Source organism: Acipenser ruthenus, chromosome 34 (assembly GCF_902713425.1).
Source record: "Acipenser ruthenus chromosome 34, fAciRut3.2 maternal haplotype, whole genome shotgun sequence".
Lineage (NCBI taxonomy): Eukaryota > Metazoa > Chordata > Actinopteri > Acipenseriformes > Acipenseridae > Acipenser > Acipenser ruthenus.
In genome coordinates, this window is record NC_081222.1 from 9,442,684 (window position 1) to 9,459,703 (window position 17,020).

Sequence of the window (17,020 nt, forward strand, 5' to 3'; positions counted from 1 at the left end):
TCTACCATATGAGATTTATAATGCACATTTTTACTGCCTGCGTGCAGTACTTTACACTTTTCTCTATTAAATGTCATTTGCCATCTGGCTGCCCAGTTCTGAATGCTGTCTAGATCATTTTGAATCACCATTGCTGCTGCAACAGTGTTTGCCACTCCTCCTACTGTTGTGTCGTCTACAAATTTAACAAGTTTGCTTACTATACAAATTACAGACAGTATTTGTAGACACGACAAAACACTCACGATACTCTTTCACAATACTGGTCCTTCCGGGTCGTTCGTTAACCATAACTGAGGGAACAGATTACGTTGCTTCGACCCTGATTTGTACCGTCACGCGTGACCCCTTGGTAAACTATTGCAGCCGCTCTTAGAATCCACGGCTGCCACATCATTTCCCTTCCATGTCGATGAGTTAGTGCACCAAAGCTCCACCCCCTTTCTAGATGACTGACTTCCTTTTTAACTCTAGGAATAAATTGTCAGGCGAAACATTCCAGGGTACTCTGTTCCCATTACTTAGCACCCTCACAGGTCAGGAGGGAGATTTACCACCAAGAATCATTGTCTTTCCGTCACACAATATTATTAGCAATTTCCTTCCATGAATTATTGCACATTTCACTGTCTTTGTGTGTTTCAAAGATGAATCGTATAGATGCCTGTACTTCCTAACCTCCACATTTAGCTTTTCTTCAAAATCATCCACGGTTTCTGCTGTGGACGAGGAAGCGCCTCGCATAAAAAGTGCAAAAATTTCAACTTAATGTTTTGATGCACATGTCTACACCTTGCGCCTCACACATCAAGACGCGCACCAATTATTTTTCGATTGTTCTGCGAGTAGGTTGTGCGTCCTGGACTATGAATGGCTGTTAATGCTGCTGCTGCTCTGCTGACATGTGAATGTAGACTGTTTGTTTGTTTGTTTATTTATTTATTTATTAGCAGACGCACTTATCCAGATCCAGGGCGAATTACAGTTGTTACAAGATATCACATTATTTTTACATACAATTACATTATTTCTACACATTATTTTTTACATATAATTACCAATTTATACAGTTGAGTTTTTACTGGAGCAATCTAGGTAAAGTACCTTGCTCAAGGGTATAGCAGCAGTGTCCCCCACCTGGGATTGAACCCACGACCCTCCGGTCAAGAGTCCAGAGCCCTAACCACTACTCCACACTGCTGCCCCACGCTGCAGACCTGGATGAAACACGAAACCTCTCTGGTTGTCTTTTTAGAGTTTTATTAAGAAGAAACAGCATACAAAGTTTGTGAACACAAAGTCTAGTTTCAGAGTTGTGAGGCTCTGAACATAACAGCTCACGTGGATTACAGACAGTGTGTCCAGGTTCAAAATTGATGGTAGATTCTGAACAAACTACAGACTAAAGAAACCCCCCATGCACATGAGACTCTGGAGACTGACCAGTCATTCTAGAACATCTGGTTCACCTTAACAGGCTACTTGTTTTCCTCCTGCTTTTTCCAGTCAATCCTCTCACCTTAGCTGCTCCCAGCTAAGTATGTCCAATTCTATCTGTTAAACACATCTACCCCATCCGATACTGGTGTTCCAGGGGACCGCAGCCATACGGATCTCTATTCTATATGTGCACCACTGGAGACTTGTGCTCCAGGAGACCGTAAGCTTAGCGAGCTGAAAGGCCCTGGCCTTGTAGGAAAGCAGACTGTCCTGTATCTGCAGCCCCTACAACTTGCACCAGGAATACAGACAAAAGAAGAAGCTGCTTCCAACCTTAAACACCTGTCTTCTCCTGGCCCCTCCCTCTGGCTAGCCCATTTTTACAGGTATTCTTTTTCACGTAATTAAAAACAACACATGACATTGTTATTTCTTTAAATATATATGTAGCCCAAAGCCACAGGTCACAGCAGGTAAAAGGTTTAATGGTGAGACTTGGTGAAGTAGTAATAGCAAAATAGTTATTTATAAAAAGCACACCAGGCAAAAAAAAAAAAAAAGTCTGGGTTTTCAAATAGATTGTAAATAAAATAGTTCTGGTCATGTAAGAAAAGTTCAATTTGGCTACCAATACAAAAAGGATGAAATGCATTCACAAGGTGAAATAATAAAGATAAGTCTTGCACATAATTAAACCCATTCCATCAGAGTGAGAGATAAAGAGAGCAAACAGTGAAAATAAAACAGTAAATCAAATAAACAAAATAGTATCAACAAAAATATAGTGTCAACAAAAATTAGTGGTGTAACCACTGTATTATAGCAGTTAACCATTTTTCTTCTAGATTCAGAAATAGACTGGCGGAATACTATAGTTTTAATTATTACTAATTCAATTGCAACACACAAGTGGGATTCTTTCTGGTAACAATTTTTTATTACCTTAAAACAAAAAAATGGCAGTTGTCAAAAAATAAAATCTATAAAAACTAGACAGACAACTGAATGGTGATTGAATGCGCCAATGCGTGGATTTAATTATAATTTAACAAATAAAACCGTTGAAGACAACAAAAATACTCACAATAAAATGGCACAATGGCCAAACAAACAGACAAACAAAACACTGACCTCCAAACAAGTAGCGGGCTGATGTAGACCCAGCACGCGTAGCAATTGTTAGTAATTTATTTATGTTTCTCCCGACTCTCTCCACACTGAACACCCAACCCCGAGTGAGTGATTTGTGCATCTATACACACACACAACTGTGCCAGAATTAAATTACTTATTTACCATTCACTTGAATCTTGGCACGTGAACTAATTTCAACTTCCTACGCTTCCATACAGTTACCCATTTTAATCTGCACGTGAAGTGATTGTGCAATCCACATGGCCGGCCACCTCCCCCTTAAAAGCGCAAGCACCAGCAGAAAGGCTGACAGCTTCCAGGCTGGCTCCAGCAGCCGAGTTAATTCCTGCAGCAGAAAAGCTGCTATTATTATTATTATTATTATTATTATTATTATTATTATTTATTTCTTAGCAGACGCCCTTATCCAGGGCGACTTACAATCGCAAGCAAATACATTCAAGTGTTACAATACAAGTCATACAATAAGAGCAAGAAATACAATAATTTTTTCAAGTGTGACAAACCACAATTCAATAATACAGCAGATAATAGTGAGAGTTACATCAGGATATGATTAGATAGTGATAGTTACATCAGGATATGATTAAGTGCAAAATACTACAGGTTAAACACTTGGCAGATTACAATACTCTGAAGTACAGGATTAAATGTAGTAAAATAGGGGGCAGATAAGAGCAAAATAATGCATATTTAAATGAAGGGTGATAGTGTCCCAGGATACAACAGAGAAGTTCTACAGGTGCTGTTTGAAGAGGTGAGTCTTAAGAAGGCGTCGGAAGGTGGTCAGGGACTGGGCAGTCCTGACATCTGTAGGGAGGTCATTCCACCACTGCGGAGCAAGGGTGGAGAAGGAGCGGGCTCGGGAGGCAGGGGAGCGTAGCGGAGGTAGAGCCAGTCTTCTAGTGCAGGCGGAGCGGAGAGGTCGAGTGGGGTTGTAGGGAGAGATGAGGGTCTGGAGGTAGCTGGGTGCAGTCTGGTCAAGGCATCTGTAGGCTAAGGGCAATGCTGTCAGTGGAAAGGCTGTCAGTGGGGCGAGTTCCTCTTCCCGTGGCACCACTAGCAGCGGAAATGCTGCCGGTGGCAGTGCTGTCAGTGGAAAAGCCAACAGCTCCATGACTGGCTCCTTTAGCTGCAGTGGAAATGCTGCTTATGGCAATGCCGTTGGCGGAAATGCTGACAGCTCAAAGACTGGCTCCTCAATGAAATAATTGCATAATAACAAAGAAAACTTGAGATGAATCACTTATACTTAACAGCAGTTTTATTTTCAACAATATGTACATGGATTTTGTTTTAGTAAAATGGGCAGTATAATCATTGTTTCAGGTATACTTGTATTGTAACAAGAAAACAAATATACAAAAATTGCTAATTAACATAAACACGTGAAAAGTCCTGCACTTTTTTATTTTCTTATTTTTTACTTATAAAGAATCTTTGTCTCAGTGCAAGTGTAGTAACAAAATTATACCCAACACACCAAATATTATAGTTTTATAATTTTGTATGTGAATGTCAGCAAGTGGCAGCATTTACATTCCAATGATTAGTTTTTGTAGGATATTTATAAGTCAGTTTAATGCCAGTGTGTTGCATTTGGTAAGTGCAGTCCGGTTTGGGAAAGATGCTCTTCTGAGGATTCCTCAAGGAAGTATGAAGTAGAGGTGTGTGACGTACTGGAGTTTAATGGCACATTTGAGGGAGTATGTGCCAAGGTCTGGGTGCAATCCATCTGCTCCATGTCATACAGAAGCTGATGAATTCAGAACCTTGCCAGGGACCTACTTCACTCAGAGAGTTTGCTGAGAGAAACGGAGATGAATTTTGCAAACGATTCATCCTCGTTTTTTTTCTTTTGATGTATCTATATTTTTTAACCTGTCTAGCAAAGCTTCTTCCACAGGACCTAAACGCTTTCTCTTCTTCCTAGATGCTGTGCTAACCTGGGAGTCTGCTGTAACAAGTGAGTAATCTAGCTGACCTGAAAATGCACTTTCTGTGTTGCTACAAATACTTTCACTCTCTTCAGCATTGTCTGGTGGTGCTGGGTTCTGAAATAATAATCAGAACTTCACAGCATAGGCTACTTGTAATAAAATAACAATCATAAGAAAAAACATTGGAAACAAAGGTTTCAAACTTCATTGTTACGTCATAAAGTACAGTTTATTATTACTTTTAACTGAAACTGAATAATACTGAATAAGACATTAACATGATTGTATCTATCAAAACACATATAACAATAAGTTACCTTCAAGTTCATCTGTGAATGCGTAATTATATATAGCCTATATATACAAACTTATAATATGGCAGATAGCATTATGAAAGATACACGTGCCGCATTATCATATTCTAAGAGAAATAATATTACTACGGAAATAAATGTTTGTGTTTTTATTTTGTGACAAAGAAATGAAAGTGAGATGGGGTAAAGAGTCTATCAAGCTAGAATTTGGCAACAACTCCGGATCGTGTTAGCTGTCTAGAACATAAGAACATAAGAAAGTTTACAAATGAGAGGAGGCCATTCGGCCCATCTTGCTTGTTTGGTTGTTAGTAGCTTATTGATCACAGAATCTCATCAAGCAGCTTCCTGAAGGATCCCAGGGTGTCAGCTTCAACAACATTACTGGGGAGTTGGTTACAGACCCTCACAATTCTCTGTGTAAAAAAGTGCCTCCTATTTTCTGTTCTGAATGCCCCTTTATCTAATCTCCATTTGTGACCCCTGGTCCTTGTTTCTTTTTTCAGGTCAAAAAAGTCCCCTGGGTCGACATTGTCTATACCTTTTAGGATTTTGAATGTTTGAATCAGATCACCACGTAGTCTTCTTCGTTCAAGACTGAATAGATTCAATTCTTTTAGCCTGTCTGCATACGACATGCCTTTTAAACCTGGGATATTTCTGGTCGCTCTTCTTTGCACTCTTTCTAGAGCAGCAATATACTTTTTGTAACAAGGTGACCAGAACTGGACACAATTTCTAGGTGAGGTCTTACTAATGCATTGTAAAGTTTTAACATCACTTCCCTTGATTTAAATTCAACACTTCTCACAATATATCCGAGCATCTTGTTAGCCTTTTTTATAGCTTCCCCACATTGTCTAGATGAAGACTTTTCTGAGTCAACATAAACTCCTAGGTCTTTTTCATAGATTCCTTCTTCTATTTCAGTATCTACCATATGAGATTTATAATGAAAGAAGGATTGGACAGAAATAAAATGTGTTTTAAGACACTAAATAAAAGGTTTTATCAACAAAAAAAGGTGCCCTGCTGCTTTAGAAATAAAATTAAGCAAAAAGATTGGAAAATAACATCTGGTTCACCTTAACAGGGTACTTGTTTTCCTCCTGCTTTTTCCAGTCAATCCTCTCACCTTAGCTGCTCCCACCTAAGTATGTCCAATCCTATCTGTTATACATATCTACCCCATCCGATACTGGTGTTCCAGGGGACCACAGCCATACAGATCCCTATTCTATATGTGCACCACTGGGGACTTGTGCTCCAGGGAACCATAAGCTTAGTGAGCTGAAAGGCCTTGGCCTTGTAGGAAAGCAGACTGTCCTGTATCTGCAGCCCCTGCAACTTGCACCAGGAATACAAACAAAAGAAGAAGCTGCTTCCAACCTTAAACCCCTGTCTTCTCCTGGCCCCTCCCTCTGGCTAGCCCATTTTTACAGGTATTCTTTTTCACGTGATTAAAAACAACACATGACATTGTTATTTCTTTAAATATATATGTAGCCCAAAGCCACAGATCACAGCAGTTAAAAGGTTTAATGGTGAGACTTGGTGAAGTAGTAATAGCAAAATAGTTATTTATAGAAAGCACACCAAGCAAAAAAAAAAAAGTCTGGGTTTTCAAATAGATTGTAAATAAAATAGTTCTGGTCATGTAAGAAAAGTTCAATTTGGCTACCAATGCAAAAAGGATAAATTGCATTCACAAGGTGAAATAATAAAGATAAGTCTTCAACATAATTAAACCCATTCCATCAGAGTGAGAGAGAAAGAGAGCAAACAGTGAAAATAAAACAGTAAATCAAATAAACAAAATAGTATCAACAAAAATATAGTGTCAACAAAAATTAGTGGTGTAACCACTGTATTATAGCAGTTAACTATTTTTCTTCTAGATTCAGAAATAGACTGGCGGAATACTATAGTTTTAATTATTACTAATTCAATTGCAACACACAAGTGGGATTCTTTCTGGTAACAATTTTTTATTACCTTAAAACAAAAAAATGGCAGTTGTCAAAAAATAAAATCTATATTCTAATGTGCAGTGTGACGGACTGCTCGGATGGCGAGGTCAAACCAGGAACTAGACAGACAACTGAATGGTGATTGAATGCGCCAGTGCGTGGATTTAATTATAATTTAACAAATAAAACCGTTGAAGACAACAAAAATACTCACAATAAAACGGCACAATGGCCAAACAAACAGACAAACAAACACTGACCTCCATCAAGTAGCGGGCTGGTGTAGACCCAGCACGCGTAGCAATTGTTAGTAATTTATTTATGTTTCTCCTGACTCCCTCCACACTGAACACCCAACCCCGAGTGAATGATTTGTGCATCTATACACACACACAACTGTGCCAGAATTAAATTACTTATTTACCATTCACTTGAATCTTGGCACGTGAACTAATTTCAACTTCCTATGCTTCCATACAGTTACCCATTTTAATCTACACATGAAGTGATTGTGCAATCCACATGGCCAGCCACCTCCCCCTTAAAAGGCCAAGCACCAGCGGAAAGGCTGACAGCTTCCAGGCTGGCTCCACCAGCCGAGTTAATTCCTGCAGCAGAAAAGCTGCTAAGGGCACTGCTGTCAGTGGAAATGCTGCCGGTGGCAGTGCTGTCAGTGGAAAAGTCGACAGCTCCCCCGGCTGGCTCCTTTAGCTGGGGCAATTCCTGCAGTGGAAATGCTGCTTATGGCAATGCCATCGGCAGAAATGCTGACAGCTCCAAGACTGGCTCCTCAATGAAATACTTGCATAATAACAAAGAAAACTTGAGCTGAATCACTTATACTTAACAGCAGTTTTATTTTCAACAATATGTACATGGATTTTGTTTTAGTAAAATGGGCAGTATAATCATTGTTTCAGGTATACTTGTATTGTAACAAGAAAACAAATATACAAAAATTGCTAATTAACAAACATGTGAAAAGTCCTGCACTTTTTTATTTTCTTATTTTTTACTTATAAAGAATCTTTGTCTCAGTGTAAGTGTAGTAACAATATTATACCCAACACACCAAATATTATAGTTTCATAATTTTGTATGTGAATGTCAACAAGTGGCAGCATTTGATTCCAATGATTAGTTTTTGTAGGATATTTATAAGTCAGTTTAATGCCAGTGTGTTGCATTTGGTAAGTGCAGACCGGTTTGGGAAAGATGCTCTTCTGAGGATTCCTCAGGGAAGTATGAAGTAGAGGTGTGTGACGTACTGGAGTTTAATGGCACATTTGAGGGAGTATGCACCAAGGTCTGGGTGCAATCCATCTGCAACATGTCATACAGAAGCTGATGAATTCAGAACCTTGCCAGGGACCTACTTCACTCAGAGTGTTTGCTGAGAGAAACAGAGATGAATTTTGCAAACGATTCATCCTCGTTTTTTTTCTTTTGATGTATCTATATTTTTTAGCCTGTCTAACAAAGCTTCTTCCACAGGATCTAAACTCTTTCTCTTCTTCCTAGATGGTGTGCTAACCTGGGATTCAGAGACTTCTGTTACAGGTGCGTAATCTAGCTGACCTACAGATGCACTTTCTGTGTTGCTGCAAATACTTTCACTCTCTTCAGCATTGTCTGGTGGTGCTATGTTCTGAAATAATAATCATAACTTCTTCACAGCATAGCCTACTTGTAATAAAATAAAAATCATAAGAAAAAACATTTGAAACAAAGGTTTCAAACTTCATTGTTATGTCATAAACTACAGTATATTATTACTTTTAACTCAAACTGAATAATACTGAATAAGACATTAACATGATTATATCTATCAAAACACATATAACAATAAGTTACCTTCAAGTTCATCTGTGAATGCGTAATTATATATAGCCTATATATACAAACTTATAATATGGCAAACAGCATTATGAAAGATACACGTGCCGCATTATCATATTCTAAGTTAAATAATATTACTACGGAAATAAATATTTGTGTTTTTATTTTGTGACAAAGAAATGAAAGTGAGATGGGGTAAAGAGTCTGTCAAGCTAGAATTTGGCAACAGCTCCGGATTGTGTTAGCAATCGAGAACATAAGAACATAAGAAAGTTAACAAACGAGAGTAGGCCATTCGGCCCATCTTGCTCGTTTGGTTGTCAGTAGCTTATTGATCCTAGAATCTCATCAAGCAGCTTCTTGAAGGATCGCAGCGTGTCATCTTCAACAACATTACTGGGGAGTTGGTTACAGACCCTCACAATTCTCTGTGTAAAAAAGTGCCTCCTATTTTCTGTTCTGAATGCCCCTTTATCTAATCTCCATTTGTGACCCCTGGTCCTTGTTTCATTTTTCAGGTCAAAAAAAGTCCCCTGGGTCAACATTGTCAATACCTTTTAGGAATTTGAATGCTTGAATCAGATCACCACGTAGTCTTCTTCGTTCAAGACTGAATAGATTCAATTCTTTTAGCCTGTCTGCATACGACATGCCTTTTAAACCCGGGGTAATTCTGGTTGCTCTTCTTTGCACTCTTTCTAGAGCAGCAATATACTTTTTGTAACGAGGTGACCAGAACTGGACACAATTTCTAGGTGAGGTCTTACTAATGCATTGTAAAGTTTTAACATCACTTCCCTTGATTTAAATTCAACGCTTCTCACAATATAGCCAAGCATATTGTTAGCCTTTTTTATAGCTTCCCCACATTGTCTAGATGAAGACATTTCTGAGTAAACATAAACTCCTAGATCTTTTTCATAGATTCCTTTTTCAATTTCAGTATCTCCCATATGATATTTATAATGCACATTTTTACTGCCTGCGTGCAGTACTTTACACTTTTCTCTATTAAATGTCATTTGCCATCTGGCTGCCCAGTTCTGAATGCTGTCTAGATTATTTTGAATGACCTTTGCTGCTGCTACAGTGTTTGCCACTCCTCCTATTGTTGTGTCGTCTGCAAATTGAACAAGTTTGCTTACTATACAAATTACAAACAGTATTTTTAGACACGACAAAACACTCACGATACTCTTTCACAATACTGGTCCTTCCGGGTCGTTCCTTAACCATAACTGAGGGAACAGATTACGTTGCTAAGACCCTGATTTGTACCGTCATGCGTGACCCCTTGGTAAACGATTGCAGTCGCTCCTCCAATCCGAGGCTGCCACATCATTTCCCTTCCATGTCGATGAGCTAGTCCACCAAAGCTCCACCCACTTTCTAGATGACTGACTTCCTTTTTAACTCTAGGAATAAATTGTCAGGCCAAACATTCCAGGGTACTCTGTTCCCATTACTTGGCGCCCTCACAGGTCAGGAGGTAGATTTACCACCAAGAATCATTGTCTTTCTGTCACACAATATTATTAGCAATTTCCTTCCATGAATTATTGCACATTTCACTGTCTTTGTGTTGTTTTAAAGAGGAATCGTATAGATGCCTGTACTTTCTAACCTCCTCATTTAGCTTTTCTTCAAAATCATCCAAGGTTTCTGCTGTGGACGAGGAAGCGCCTCGCTTAAAAATTGCAAAAATTTTAACTTAATGATTTGATGTGCATGTCTACAACTTGCGCTTCACACATCTCAAGACGCGCACCAATTATTTTTAGAATGTACTGCGAGTAGGTTGCGCGTCCTGGACTATGAATAGCCCTCAATGCTGCTGCTGGCCTGCTGACCTATGAGTGCAGACTGCTTGTTTGTTTATTTATGTATTTATTTATTTCTTAGCAGATGACCTTATCCAGGGTGACTTATAATTGTTACAAGATATCACATTATTTTGACATACAATTACATTATTTTTTACATATAATTACCCATTTATACAGTTGGGCTTTTACTGGAGCAATCTAGGTAAAGTACCTAGCTCAGGGGTACAGCCTATTTAAGGGCCGGTAACAAAAAGGCAGCCGGTGAAAAGATTCAGTTTGGCACCCCTTAATCAAAAGGGGGTGCCAACAAAAAAACGGCCATTAACTAACCCAGTATGTTTTTTTTTTTTTTTTTGGACTGTAAATTAAACGTTCAAAACAAAGGGGGGGGTGGCACAGATCACGCCACCCAGAGCCCACTGGTCGACAAAAGCCGTCATGTCGCCAGTGGACTCTGGGTGGCGTGCTCCAACGCCACCCGGGAACGAAGGAGGGCCCTGAACATGGCCCCACAGTCAAGGAGACCCTCCCCGGTGATCTTACGCTTCCTGGTCTTGTAGATGGTAAGTTTGCCAAGAGCCAGGAGCAGATTCACCAGGAGGTCCCTTTTCTTTGTTGAGCCACGAACAGGGTGCCCAAAAATAAAAAGGGTAGTGGAAAAATGCAGCCAGAACTGCAGCAAAAGGTTCTTGAGGAACACAAAGAACGGCTGCAGCCTGGCGCAGAGGAGGTAAATGTGGAACACCGACTCGGACTCACCGCAGAAAGGACATGCGGGGTCCGAGTCGGTGAAGTGACGCAGGACCTCTCCTGACACGAGCGCTCCGTGTAGCACCCTCCATCCCAGGTCCCCAGCACCTCTGGGGACCAGCGGGGAGTACAAAGCCTCCCACTGGGGACTCTCGCCCTCCGGGGGTTGGAGGGGCTCCCGCCAAGCAGTGTCTCAGCGGGAGACGAGGGCGAGGATGTGGAGGGTGTGGAGCGCCATCGCGTACAGGGTCCTCCTGTGTCGAGGAGAACTGCGAGATCCTGCTCAGGTGATTCTCGAGGGGAGGCTGAGGGGGAGCCCGATCCTTTGGTTTGATCAGCAGGACCGGAGAGCTGGGGGTAGGGAGGGACGATGGCTCCCCGGTCCTGAGGACCCCCTCGAGATACCCGACAGAGTCTGGGTGCAAAGCTGCTTTGCACTCCCGGATCGCTCGGCGGGCCGTTCTGAGGGTCCCCCGAGTCGCCCTGGCGACCAGCAACTCGGGAGTCAGCCACGCCGAGCGTTGGTGGTCCAGGAGATCCCAGACTCTGGTCACCTTGGCCGAGACCAATAGGCTCCGCACCGCGGGGGATTCCAACGCCTGTGCACCTAGATGGGGGTTGTGCAGCAGGGGCTCCAGAAGGAATTCCTCCCCCTCGGTCGGAACCGCGTCTCGGCCGATGTCGAACATGCTCCGGGTCTTGAGCAGGTCCCTGTAAAAGACCGGCAGCTCGGGGAGACGGATCCCCGGGAGGTCGAGCCAGAACAGCTGCCGGTCGTAGCCCAAGCGGTGCAGCTGGCGCAGGAAGAGGGAGGCCAGGGCGCACCACTGCGGGGCCAGGTCTGCGTACAGGTATCTCTGCAGGGTCTGGAGGCCTGAGTCCTGATGCACACCAACCCTTGTCCTCCCTCGGCCAGAGGGAGGCTCAGCACTCCCGCAGAGACCCAATGCTTTCCGGCCCAGAAGAAGTCCGTCAGCTTCATCTGGACCCTGGACACAAACTCAGGGGGCGGGCTCAGGACGGTGGCCACTAGGAGCACGTCGGCGGCGTAAGCCGACAGGACCACCCTCGTGTCCAGCGCGCCGAGCGCCATCCCCGTGAGCCTCCTGCGAAGGAGGCAGAGGAAGGGCTTGATGCACAACGCGTACAGTTGTCCGGACAGAGGGCAGCCTTGACATACTCCTCTCCCGAAGGCGAGGGGCGCAGTCAGGGACCAGTTCACCTTCAAAAGGCACTCGGCAGAGGCGTACAGCATTCGGAAGAGGCCGATGAACTTCGGCCCGAATCTGAATGCTCGCAGGGTTCCAAAGAGATACTCGTGATCCACCCAGTCGAACGCCTTCTCTTGGTCGAGAGACAAGAAGGCGACTGACCGACCGGTCCCCTTGCAGTAGTGCAGCAGGTCCCGAACCAGGAAGATGTTGTCGAAGATCGTCCGGTTCGGGACCGTGTAGGACTGGTCGGGGTGGATCACGTCTGCCAGCACGGACTTGAGCCTCAGGGAGGCGGCCTTGGCCACGATTTTATAGTCCATGCACAGCAGTGAGACCGGGCGCCAGTTCTTAAGGCAGCGGTGATCCCCCTTCTTGGGCAGCAGCGTGATCACCGCTTGCCTCATCGAAAGGGGCATCTCCCCGGTCTCGTAGGCTTCCGCCAGGACCCGCGCAAAGGCGGGCTCCAGCAAGTCCCAAAACTTTCTGAAGAACTCCACGGTCAGCCCGTCGATGCCCGGCGATTTGTTGTAGGGCATCAGACTAAGAGGGCCAGAGAGCTCGGCCAGGGTCAGTCGGCCCTCGAACTCTTCCCTGACGCCCTCGCCGACCGTGGGAAGCCCGTCCCAAAGAACCCTGCACGCGTCGGAGTCGAGGTCAGAGTAAAAGGCTCTGGCCCTCTTGTTCACGCTCTCCGGAACTGTCAGAAGGGAGCCATCGTCTGCCAGAAGGCAGGTGATGTTCCTGCGGTCTCCCTTCTTTTTCTCCAACGCGTAGAAGAAGTGTGAGCCGCGGTCCATCTCCCGAAGGAACTGGATCCGCGAGCGCACAAACGCCCCCTTGGGACCGCTGGAGCTGCAGGTCCCGCAGGGTGCTCTTCTTCTCTTTGTACGCGCTCTGCTCGAGTTGGTCCTCGCGAGCCAGGCGGCTCTCCAGATCGAGCAGCTCCTTTTCCAGCCGCTCGATCCGTGAGTCCCTCCGCCTGCTCGCGCCCCTCATGTACTCCTGACAGAAGATCTTGATCTGCGCTTTCCCTACGTCCCACCACTGACGCCACGTGGGGAAGCGAGATCGTCTGCCGTGCCAGACCGTCCAAAAGTCCCGGAAAGACTGCTCAAAGCGCTCGTCCTCCAACAAGGCGTTGTTAAAGTGCCAGTAGGCAGAGGCGTGCCCGACTGGCACCAGGGCCACCGCCACGGCCACCAGGTTGTGGTCCGTGAACGGTGCCTGCCTTATGTCGAAGGAGCGAACGCAGTGAGCGTGGTTCCTGGTGACGTAGAACCTGTCGATCCGGGACCGAGACACCCGCCCCTCCCTCACCCTGGTGAAGGTAAAGGCGGGGACGTCCGGGTGATGCCAACGCCAGATGTCGACCAGAGAGAGCTGAGCGGTCAGCTCTCTCAGTGCTGCCGACGAGAGAGGGTAGTGTTCTTGCCCCCCCACCCTGTCCGCGGCCTCGAGGGTGCAGTTGAAATCACCCCCGAGGACCACGCACTCGTCGGCGCTGATGTTGTTCATGTAGGTCGACATCCGGCTAAAGAATTGGACCCTCGCCGGACCCGTGGACGGCGCGTACACGTTCACCAGGTGAACGATACTGTCGCCGTCCCGGATCCGGTGGTGTAACAGAAGGCCCGGCTCGACGTCTACCACATCGAGTACCGTGGGAAGAAAGGACCCGGAGAAGAGTGTCGCCACCCCACAAGAGGTGCCGGTGAGATGGCTGAACGACACTCCCCCCCCCCCCCCCCCCACTCCAGAAGCCAGTTGGCTTCCGCCTCTGGGGTCGTGTGTGTTTCATGCAGGAAGCACACAGAGTAACCCCCTTTTTTCAGGTAGGAGATTACCTGGGCCCTGCGGAAGGGGTCCCTACACTCGTTGACGTTCACAGTACCGATGTGATACATGATCCTCTGTCAGGAGTTGTCGGTGACGCTCACGGGAGATCCTGAGTTCTCCCGAAGCTCACCAACTGGTCGTGTAACTTGCGGGCCCGAATGTGCACGTTCGAGCCCGAAGTTTTATTGGCGTGGCTGGCCCTGAGGAAGGACCTCACAGAGGTTAGGATCCTCTGGAAGTCCCCCCATTTGTCCAGGGCCAGCTGTACCTTGTCCCTGCGGTGGACGGTGGCCTCCAAGAATTCATGGAACTCCACCACAGGGATTTATGGGAGAGAGACGGATGGAACCTCCGAGCCCACGCTGCGCGTGGACTCGGTATCCTCCCCCCCCCTCCAGCCCCTCGGCGGGGGTCGCCTGCATGGGCTCCGCTTTATTCGGGGGCCCCTCCTGCGCCCCCTCAGCGACCTCCTCTGCGACCGGCCCCTCGATGGTAGAATCGGGGCCGGCTTCCGAGGTCTGTTGTGTGACGGGGAGGGGATCTACCCGAAGGGCTTCTTTTGCCCTCGCGGGTTCCTCCCTCCCCTTTGGCCTCTCGGCAGGGGCCTCTTCCATGGGCTCCGCTGCTTCTGCAGCGCTTCTCTCCTCACCCTCTGTGGGGATGAGGTGCTTGGTTTTACGGGCGGCTTTGCCACCCTGCCTCGCGGGGGGTGCCGTCGAGGGAGTCCCTTTCTCTGGGACTCCCCCTGACCCACCGCCTCCCCCCGCTTGGCCGCCCCGGTGGACCTGACCGCCGCCGCCTTCTTGCGGCGGGCGACCACGGTCCACTCGGCTGCCTTCTCCCCCCGCACGCTTTCAGGAGGCGCGGAGGGTCCGGCCACCTCGGGGGCCTTCTCTCCCTTTCCCCCCTCAGATGTTCCTGGGAGGGGGGAGGGTGCCTTTTTGCCCCCCTCTGTGGGCCTCTTGGAGGGCCCCGGGGGCGAGGTGGACTCGGAGGGGCGCGGTGCGGGCACGGGTGGCTTTGCGCCCTGCTGGAGCTTGGGACACCTCTTTTTCTGGTGCCCCAGCTCCTTGCAGTGGTAGCACCGCACTTCCTCCGAGGAGAAATAGATTACATAATTGGTCCCCTCGAAGAGGACCACGAAACTGCCCTCCACCGTCTCCCGACCCGCCAGGTGGATGGTCACCTGACGGCGGAAGGACAGAATGTGGCGGAGGGCCTGGTCCTTGCAGCCCAGGGGGATGGGGTGGATGGCCGTCTTGATCTCCCCCAGGGCTTGCAGGTGGGGCATGAGCAGGGCATCCTGTATGAAAGGTGGCACATTCGACAGGATGACCCTGCTGCCCAGTCCCGAGAGGGGCTCAATGGGGACAAACATGCCCCCCACGCTGAGACCCCTCTCGATCGCTGTGTTCGTGGCGGCCTCCGATTTCAGGAAAAACACAGCTTTCCCGTACATTTTGGAGGCCGCCACGATTGCAGATGGTCCCACCGCCTTGATCGAGAGGGAGTCTCGCAGGAGGCACCTGACCCCGTGCCTCCTGGTGATGTTTTTAAACGGGGGGCCGCGTTGCTCGCAGCCGCCTTTGCCCATTGTTTGGGGGGCTGTTGTGTCTGCCCGCTCATTTTTATTTATTTTATTTATTACTTTTATTTAGTGTTTTGTTTATTTATTTCGTTTTTATTTTCAAAACAAAACACACACACACACAGAAGACAGACACACCCCTGCACTGCAAAACAGTTTCCAGCGCAGGGGTACACAAAAAGACAAACAAATGTATTTATTTATTTATTTTTAAAATAAAGAAATAAAATAAAGTACAAACACGCACCCCTGCACTCCAATAGCACAGGGGCACAAAATAAAAATCAAAACCAAACAAAAGATGATTTTTTTATTTTTTTTTTATTTGACCAAACAAACATATTTGTTTATTTTTTAAAATAAATAAACACATACAAAATCACACACCCCTGCACTCCAATGGTGCAGGGGTAAAAGGTAAAAGGAGTTTTAAACTTAAAAGAAAATCAAAAACCAAACTAAGGGCAAACAAAGGAGCACATGGCCTGTGCTCCTTGGCTGCCCTTCCTCCACTCTGCACAAGGCAGAAGCAGGGGATTAAAACAAAAGGATTTTTAAAACTAAAACTAAAACAGTGTAGTGATTAAAAAATAATTTTAAAACAAACTAAAGACAGTGCTCTTTAATACAAAATTAAAAAGAAAAGAAAAGAAACTAGTTTAAAGGAAGTAAAAATTAAAAGAACATAACAAACAAAGGAAAAAAAAACAAGCCAAAATGGCTGCCCTCCTACACTTGCAAACAAAGCAAGTGTAGGAGAACAAAAGAAAAAAGAAATAGAATGTGTTTTAAGACACTAAATAAAAGGTTTTATCAACAAAAAAGGTGCCCTGCTGCTTTAGAAATAAAATTAAGCAAAAAGATTGGAAAATAACATCTGGTTCACCTTAACAGGGTACTTGTTTTCCTCCTGCTTTTTCCAGTCAATCCTCTCACCTTAGCTACTCCTAGCTAAGTATGTCCAATCCTATCTGTTAAACATATCTACCCAATCCGATACTGGTGTTCCAGGGGACCACAGCCATACAGATCCCTATTCTATATGTGCACCACTGGAGACTCCAGGGGGCCATAAGCTTAGCGAGCTGAAAGGCCCTGGCCTTGTAGGAAAGCAGACTGTCCTGTATCTGCAGCCCCTACAACTTGCA

General features: G+C 45.6%; 1 protein-coding gene across 1 annotated transcript in view; it reads left to right on the plus strand.

Annotated features, from left to right (window-relative positions):
- The window catches only part of LOC131704996 (uncharacterized), a 52,987-nt gene that overhangs the window by 14,976 nt on the left and 20,991 nt on the right, over nucleotides 1-17,020 (plus strand). The window contains exons 6-7 of the mRNA XM_059006841.1: nucleotides 4,529-4,561; nucleotides 8,341-8,379. Coding sequence (XP_058862824.1) covers nucleotides 4,529-4,561; nucleotides 8,341-8,379 — 72 coding nt within the window. The remainder of the gene's footprint in view (nucleotides 1-4,528; nucleotides 4,562-8,340; nucleotides 8,380-17,020) is intronic.